Source organism: Mustela nigripes, chromosome 12, assembly GCF_022355385.1.
Source record: "Mustela nigripes isolate SB6536 chromosome 12, MUSNIG.SB6536, whole genome shotgun sequence".
NCBI classification, from domain to species: Eukaryota; Metazoa; Chordata; class Mammalia; order Carnivora; family Mustelidae; genus Mustela; species Mustela nigripes.
Genome location: NC_081568.1, coordinates 41,024,146 through 41,033,173, shown reverse-complemented (window position 1 = coordinate 41,033,173; position 9,028 = coordinate 41,024,146). Strand labels below are relative to the sequence as shown.

The following is a 9,028-nucleotide window of genomic DNA, read 5'->3' as shown; positions in this document are numbered from 1 at the left end:
AAAAAAAAAAAAAAAAAAAAAGAACTTTGAAGACATTATAACAAGTGAGAGCCAAACATGAGAGGACAAATACTGTGGTTCCACTTCTATGAGTTACGGAGAATGGGACCATATGAGAGTTCCCTGTATGTTCTACTTATTTTATCTGTAATCCTAAAAGCACTCTAAAAAGTAAAGTCTATTAATTAAAGAAAAAAAAAGATCTATACTATGTTGAGACTAAACTAGGGGTCAAAAGTGGTTACAAGAATGGCAGTTAGAAAACTACCTCACCCATCCACAAGAGCCTATGGTCATCCATCCAGGGGGAAGTGGTGAGGGTGAAGAGGAATGTGTTAGCCAAGAATGGGAGTGGGGGGCTATGGACCACCGGAAGCCCAGCAGACCCTACTGCCTGCTGAAGCTACAGGCTGGGCCTCTGACCTGGACCAGACCCCATCAGACACATGGGACAGTGCTAGCTCGGCGTGGTCTAGCTTTCAGCTACCCAGACTGCCACACAGGACCAGTCCTCTTCCCCAGTTCTGGCCCAGCCGATCCTCAGAGAGAATGCTTCAGGAGAAGCCCCCAGAAGGAGAGAGCACAGAGCAAAGAGGACACAAAACTGCAGCTAGGGAGAATGTGCATGCCAGGAGATCAGCCAACAGCAGAGACCATCCCAGCTAAGAGGCAGCCTGGGGGCAGCCCTGAAATGTAGGGCGGTTCCCACATTTTTCTTAACCCGGAAACGAGTCAACAAATGTGACTGAAGGCAAAGAACTGTAGCGTAGCGTGGCTGGCGGTAGAGGACGGCAAACTCCCAGAAGTATGGCTATCCAAAGGGGCAGGAGCACCAGGAATGCACAAGGAAAGTCTTAACTTATTTTCGTCTTGCCTTATGGCCACAGACTGTAAACAAGTCACTCCCGTGGAAAAGTTACTCCCAGCATCAGAAGAATACCTATCGGGTGTCTGGGTGGCTCAGTGGGTAAACGTCTGCCTTTAGCTCCGGTCTGGATCCCCGCGTCCTGGGATCGAGCCCCCGCATCCAACTCTCTGCTCAGTAGAGAGTCTGCTTCTCCCTCTTCCACTCCCCTGCTTGTGTTCCCTCTCTCACTGTGTCTCTCTCTGTCATAAATAAATAAAATCTTTCTAAAAAAAAAAGTATACCTACAGCTGGGATGAATCAGAAAGACAAGAAAGAGAGTTAAGATGGTCAAGGGTTACGGCTCTTGACTCTGCCTGGCCAAGCTGTATGACCTTGAGGAAATTACTGAACTTTTCTGAGCTTCAGGTTTTTCTTTAGTAAGATGGTGACAGTAATAATAGTACTCAACTAGTCAGAGTATTGTGAGAATGAAAGAGCTAGTCTGTGTTACTAAGCGTCATGGCTGGCACATTTCAAAGAGGCAGAAACTGAGGCTCAGAGACCCACAGGAACCGGTGGGCAGCAGAGCCTTGCCAGTCAGACTCCAAACCATTAGACCTGCACGGCCCAGAGGCAGAGGTCACTGGCTACATGTGGCCTTTGGGGACTAGAAATATGGAGAATCTTGATTGTGATGTGCTGTCAGTATAAAAGACACTGGATTTCAAAGACAGTACAAAAAAAGAAGTAAAATGTTTCATGAATAACTTTTATATTGATCACATGTTAAAATATGAGTTTGAAGGGGTGCCTGGGTGGCTCAGTGGGTTAAAACTTCTGCCTTCAGCTCAGGTCATGATCTCAGTGTCCTGGGATGGAGCCCCGCCTCAGGGTCTCTGCTCAGTGGGGAGCCTGCTTCCTTCTCTCTCTGCCTGCCTCTCTGCCTACTTGTAATCTCTGTCAAATAAATGAATAAAATCGTTTTTTTAAAAATATGAGTTTGGACATATTGGGATAAATTAAATATACTAAAATTTATTTTATCTTCTTTAATTTTCCAAATGGAGCTACTCAAAAATGTTCAGTGACGCGTGTGGCTTGAATTACATTTCTATTGGACTGCACTGAGCTACCAGGGCACCTTCTGGTGAGATAACCCGGGGCAGAGACGCCTGTGAATGTTAGAGTTGTAATGGACTCATTCGAAAAGGACAGGGGACCTAAGTCATCTGGGGGAAAAAAAGCTTGTTAAAGACAGCTATGCCTGAGATCTAAAAATCTTTTAAAATGCTGTGTCTGCAGGATTGGGAGAAGGGCTTTCCTTATGCAGGAAGGCGAGGGGGCTGGCAAGATCAGGAATAGAGAGCTGGCAGATGCCAGGGCAGTCTTGACCCAGCACATAGGGCACCGAAGAGAAGAGCCATATGGATTCTCTGTGCCTTTTTTCGGCTAACCACAAGGATCAGAGGATGAGGAGGCTATTTTCTGTAGACTCTGTAAAGGAAATAGGAAATAGGACAGGAAATCGAACTGCCATATCAGAGGGGAAAAAAATACAGGACTAAATTTCAGCTAAATAATGAACACATTTTTAGTATAAGTATATTCCAAATGTTGCATGGGACATCCTGACACTAAAAAATTATTCACTGATGGGGCGCCCAGGTGGCTCAGGCAGTTATGTGTCTGACCTTGGCTCAGGGTCCTGGGATGGAGCCCTGCATTAGGCTCCACGCCCAGCAGGGAGTCTGCTTGCACATTGCTCGTGCACATTCTCTCTCTCTCTCTCTCTTTCTCAAATAAATAAATACAATCTTTAAAAAAGTATTCATTGTTTATCTGAAGTTTAAATTTAATTGGGACCTGTATTTTTAAAGATTTTATTTATTTATTTGACAGACAGAGATCACAAGTAGGCAGAGAGGCAGGCAGAGAGAGAGGAAGGAGCAGGCTCAGGCTCCATGCTGAGCAGAGAGCCTGATGCGGGGTTCAATCCCAGGACCCTGAGATCATGACCTGAGCCGAAAGCAGAGGCTTTAACCCACTGAGCCACCCGCCCCCCTGGGACCTGTATTTTATCTGGCAGTTCTACCAGGAAGGCAGGTAGCAGAGTGATCACCAGGTGTGTTTGGAAAACAAAGTGACATCCTGACTCTTTGCTGCAGGTCAACCAGGAAGGCAGAGACTGGCAAGCAAGGCCCCTCACACAAGGAACCACATCGAACCTCAAACCACAGCAACAGGAGAACCTGACTGAGTCCCTGGACCCCAGCGTGTCCTCAACCTGAGGTTATACTGATTCCTACTCAAATAAATGGTAATTTGTAATAGAAATAAGGATAAAAAGATAAACGTTGAGAATATCTACCCAGCTACTTAAAAAAAAAATCTTGTTCTTTCATTTTGTGTTCATCTGTCTTTTATAGGAAATGGTAACTCATTTGCATTGCTGTTTCAATAAGGAACTCTATTCTCAAGGGAATAATCAACACATTCACAGGCTTTGCTACCATTCTCCACTACGTGGAAGCTGCTCAGTGCCACAGTTAAGAGAGCACTGGCTCCGGAGACCTACTACCAAGTTCAAATCCTGACTCTGCCACTAGCCGTGTGACCTTGATGGGTTACTTCCCCACTCTGTGCCTCTGTGTCCTCAACTGTAAAATGAGGTAGCAGCGTCTACCTTGCCGGGTTGTTGTGAGAATGAAATGAGTTAATACATGACTCCAGAACAGTGCTAAGCATTTAGTAAACACTCAGAAAATGGGCTTTCTAAAAAAAATGTGTGTACTTGTTATTTTTAATTTTTTCATCTCCATCGTCATTCATGTCTCAGAAAGGGTAGACTGGTGATGTAAAGGCCAAGGAACTTGGGTGGGCCCTGGGCTGGGTGCCCTCCCTGCCCCCCTTCTCTACCTGGTACCCTTTCACCCTTCCCGCCTGACTCCACTCAAAACCCCTGACCTTGGGGTTCTGTGGTGTGAGCTCAGGGCAACAGATGAGAAGAGAATGTGGGACACAGGTGTGAGGTTTATCCCCACTCATCCCACCTCCTTTACGCTCTAAAGGGTCCTCCTGACCATCCCAGAGTGAAGACACTCCCACCATCTCTCACCTGGGTGACAGTGAGGCCCCCACTGGTCTCATGCGTCCACACTTGCCACTCCCTCATACCCACTGTCCGCAATAGCCAAAGAGGTCATCAAAAAGATAAATAGGACCATATCGCTTTCCTGCTCAAAACCGTCTAGTAGTTTCTCATCACATTCAGAATAAAATCCAAACTCCTTACCATGGCTAGAAGGCCCTATATGATTCAGTTCTTCTCCACCTTTTCTATCTCATCTCCAAACATACTCCCCTCATAAACTTCCCTGGAGTAATACTAGGCTTCTGTCTGTCCTTCAAAGGTTCTAGGCTTATCCCTGCCTCAGGGCCTTTGCACAGCCATTCTTTCTGCTCTCCCTCCAGATCCCATAGCCATCTCCTTCCTAATATTCAGATCTCAGTTCAAATGTCCCCTTCCTAAGAGGACTACGATCATATCCAAGGGTTACTGCATTTGTTTCCGTTCTTCAAATTCTAAATTATTTTCTAAAATTCTCTTGTCTATCTGTTTATCTGCTGTTCTCTAACTTGCCAAGCCTTAAGAATGGGAACTTGGACTCACTTGTTGATGCTGTGACCCCAGCACACAGCATAGTAACTGGCAAGAGCTCAGTACAAAACTAAGCTTAGTAAATAATTAACGGCTCAGCCGGGCCACTGACCAAATTTGTCCCTCCTTGTCTCTGGGCCCCAGTCTCGTTTTCTGTAAACGAGATGGGATTCGGCTGGATATTATTTGAGGGTCCTACCACCTCTGTCATGCTGTATTTCAGAGATGCCCAAAAGAAACTCCCATTGAGCTGCATTTCCCTGGAACTAGAAACAGTTCAGCAATACCCACATGCTGAGGACAATTCATGGGAACCTAGGGCTAACAACTGCCTTGTCTTTTGCTTACCAATTAAGTACACTTGTTCCTCTTCTCTGGATGTTGTCTCTTGCAGATCATGAAGAAATCTGCTGTTCACCTCAATGACATCATCGATATTTGAGAACAGGACATCCAGATCTCCCTGGGGCAGCTAGAAGGAACAAAAAACCATAGGAGTCTCTGGGAGTTGAGCAGAGGGACTATTTGCAGACTTTGGACATCAGTCCAGAACATTCATACCTTCAGGGTCCTATTACTCTTGGGGATATTGTCACAGTGGAATGTTCTCAAGGTTTTGAAAAACTTTATAAATTAGGTGTTCTCATCACTCTACAGGAAGTGAGGAAGAGATGGAGGGCTCAGCATGGAATGAAAGCTGAACTGGGGTTTTATCCCAGATCTGCTGGCAGCCATCATGTTTCTTCCCTCAGTTTCCCTATCTGTCAGATTAGGGCAAAAGCTGGATTTCCTTCCAGCTCTGACATACTTAGCACCCACCACCATTACCTTGACATATATTCTGAACTCCAGCTACTATGAGCTGGCAATTCTACTGTAGGACATCTATATATGTGCATGGGTGTATGCAGGAGATTGTGTGTGTGTGTGTGTGTGTCCTGGATGCACAATCAAGTAGGAAGAGCTAACTGCAGAAAGATTTCTAGAGTATGCTCTTATTCTTGTTGGAGTAAGTAACAACCTGTAGCTGTTTGCTTAATGCCTACAGAGAAAAATCCTAATTTCTGGAAAGTAAAATATGAGAAAACTTTTACTTTGCACATTTCCCACTTGAGTATTTCATTCATTCAAGACACACTAATTGGAAGTTTCTGATTTGTGAGTCCAGAACTGGAGGTACATTGCCCTAATGGTGCTTACGCTAAGGGATACTTTATATTTTATAAAGAGAGCCTATATTATTTCTGAAATCAAGAGGAAAAAAAAAAGATGTAAAAACCCACCATCATGATAACTTCTTCCTGTTGCCATCTCCTAAATGAGACGACTGGAATATAGGGCAGTTTAAGCAATTTGTTCTAAATTTGATAAAGGGTTATTTTATGCATTAGCTCACTTAATTCTCTGGGGTGACTACTCCTCTCTCCATTTAGCAGATGCATACACTGAGGCTCTGAAGTGTTAAAGGCCTGGCTGAAGGCTGCACGCCCAGTAAATGGAAGCACCCCAGCTTCCATCCAGATGACTTCCCGGCCACCACACCTTCCCCTCCATCAGGCCTGCCCCTGGAAAAGCTGTGGGGTCTCAGAAGCCAGGACCCAGGTCTGCCCCTGTTAAGGGAGGCTATGTGCAGTCCCCGTACCTGCTGCAGGCGGCTCCTGATGTCAGAGGCACAGAGCCGGAGCAGGTGCAGATAGGAGAGCTCAGTGTCAATGAGCTCCCTGACAGCCAGCCTCTGATGCAGCGACAGTCTGTCCCCAGAGGCCCGGCCTTCTCCGTCAGGACTCCCTGTCCTGGAGGATGGCTCATCAGTCCTATGTTCAGCCATGTCAGCAGGTTCTAGGAAAGGCAAACACATCCCAACTCACTTCCAGGAGCTCTACAGGAACATACTGTGTCTAATCCAAAGACAACTATTCATCAAGTGGCCTAAAAACATCTCTAGCTTGCACATCGCATGATGAACTGTGTATTAGCATTTGTGGGCAGTATCTGAGCAATTTGAAAAGGTAGAACAAGGCTCGTAATTGCTGACATTTTCCAGGATTCAGATAATGTGTTTGCCTAGCTTTTCTTCTATTTTTTTCCCAGCTCTTGACCCAGATTTCTTTATTTGGTTCAGCCCAGTCTCTCCCACCCTCTGTCCCAGGGGTTCCCTCCTCTCTACCCCCACTACCCCACTCGGGCCCCACAGTCCATCCCATGGGCTCTTCCATAGCCTCCAGGGGCACTGTTCCAAGTCTAAAGCCCTCTCCCTCTGGCTGCCGCCCACACCCATGCATCCTGGAGGTGCTTCCAGCTTATACTTCCTGAAACAAAGCTATGATCACGGCATTCTGCACTGTGGGGATTGAACAGCTCCCTGCTGCTCTGTGGTCCGGCTCCAAGCTCATTTTCCCCTTCACAGACCATCCTCCAGCCAAAGAGAGCTACATGCTTTCCTCCGGGCCTGCACAGTCATTTCCTGCCTCTGTGCTTTTGCACCTGCTGGGCCCCCTCCCATGTCTCTACCCTTGGACATTCATCTTCCCTTCCCTTCCCTGAACCTCCCAGCCAGATGGACCTTCCCTCCCTGACACTCCCACAACCCTTTTATCTCTAGGCTTAAAGGTACAATTGGCAATACTGTGAACAACATGGCCTGAAACCCCTCCCTGCTACAAAACATCCTAGACAGTCTGGATCAGCATAAAACTCTCTCCTCACAGCCCGGCAGGGCTTGTAAGAGAAGAAAGGAAATATCAGGACCCCCAAACAGAGAGAACTGGAAAGGAGAGCAGGAGCAGCTGAGCAGATGTGGCTGGGGCCCCAAGTAGAAGAGCGGGCAGGGAAAAGGGCATGGCCAAGTTCAGGCAACCAGGGATTTGGGCACAGGTGTTCAGGCAGGAACAAAGATAAATTTGTTTTATCTTTGACAAGCTTCTTCACAGAACTGGGACCCCCAAAGACTCCAGTGAAATGGTGGATCGAAAAAAAAAATGTCTCCCACTCACACAGAAGATGAAGTCCTCTTGGCTTGGGTCCTACATGAGGACAAAAAGTCCCCTCTGGGGGCACCTGGGTGGCTCAATGGGTTAAGCCTCTGCCTTCGGCTCTGGTCATGATCCCAGGGTCCTGGGATCGAGCGGGCTCTGTGCTCGGCAGGGAGCCTGCTTCCCTCCACCCCCCTTTCTGCCTGCCTCTCTGCCTACTTGTGTTCTCTCTCTCTCTCTCTCTCTCTCTCTCTGTAAAATAAATGAATAAAATATTTTTAAAAAGTCCCCTCTGAAAATTCATAAAAACAGGCCTGCCCTCACTGGGCTTTAGGTTCAAATTGATACTACACATGTGACCCAAGTAACCCAAAGCTGAGAAACTGACAAAAACAGTTCTGGACTAATGCTATTCTGAGTGCTCATAGAAATAAAGTGTCTCCTCCTGTGAACCCTGTCCTGAAGATGAGTCTGCAATCCAGACTCCACAGCAATGAGCAGGAGTAGACCCCAAGAACACCCAGAGAGTCAAACCATTAGGTAAAAACTGTAAAATAAGCAAGGGGAAAAAACTCATAATATAAAAAAAAGACCTGTGCAATTTTGATTTTTTAAAGCACCAAACAGAACTTACAGAAATTAAACATAAAGCCTTCAAAATTAAACACTGAATAGGCAGATTAAATAGACATCTAGAAAAGAGAAATACCAAAAGGGCACAGAGATCTGAAGAAATAAGATTGCTAAAGAGAGAGAAAAGCATGGAAAATATGAAAGAGAGCTTAAGGAATCTGGATATTGAAATAAGAAGGTTCATGCATCAAATCTGAATTCTAGAAGGCAGGAATAAAGAGAGTAAGGAGAGGTAATATTCAAAGAGATAAGAGTAAGAATTGTCCAGAATTTATAAAAAAAAAAAAAAAGAATTCTTAGATCCAGGAAGTACAAGTCCCTAACAGGATAAGTATTTTAAAAATCTGTATCTAGAGCCATTGAGGAGAAATTGTAGAACCTTGAAAGCCTAGAGAATTTATCTTTGTTTGTTCCTCTTCTCAGAAAACTATGGGAGAATAAATATCCTCCACCAAAATAAGGAAACAGGAAAGAGGAAGACATAGGTAGAGGACACTGGTGATCAACAGTGAGAAGGGCCAAGGAAAGCCCCAGATGGGGAAGGAAAATCCTAGAACTGACCCCTGGCTACAGGCAGATGGCAAACAGTCTATGGTATTTCAGAAGGAGCTAGAACGTCCTGAGAATAGATTCATTGAATCGATAAAGAATATGGTATATCTTTGGGGATAATCACACAGATCATACATACAAAACTAAGAGATAAACCATCGAACAAACACAAAACAATTGTTAAAAAAGTTGTGCCAGAGCAGTTACCCTTGTGGAAGGGGTAAGAGGACTGATAATAAGAGAAGACATAAGGGGGCTTTCAGGGTGGTGGTCGTTATTTGACCTGGGTGGTGGTTATATGGGGGTTTGTTTTGTGAAAATTCACTCAGCTTCACTTTTCTGTTTGTCATATTTTATAATAAAAAA

The 9,028-nt window shown here is 45.3% G+C and overlaps 1 protein-coding gene across 4 annotated transcripts in view; it reads right to left on the bottom strand.

Moving 5' to 3' along the window:
- The window catches only part of ARHGEF37 (Rho guanine nucleotide exchange factor 37), a 73,446-nt gene that overhangs the window by 52,166 nt on the left and 12,252 nt on the right, over positions 1–9,028 (bottom strand). For all 4 annotated transcript variants that reach the window (XR_009407400.1, XM_059417140.1, XM_059417139.1 and 1 more), the window contains exons 2-3: positions 6,148–6,344; positions 4,854–4,977 (exon numbers count right to left, since the gene is read on the bottom strand). Coding sequence is in view for 3 of the 4 variants with exons in the window: in XM_059417140.1 (XP_059273123.1) it covers positions 4,854–4,977; positions 6,148–6,333 (310 nt within the window). In the remaining variant the exon portion in view is untranslated. The remainder of the gene's footprint in view (positions 1–4,853; positions 4,978–6,147; positions 6,345–9,028) is intronic.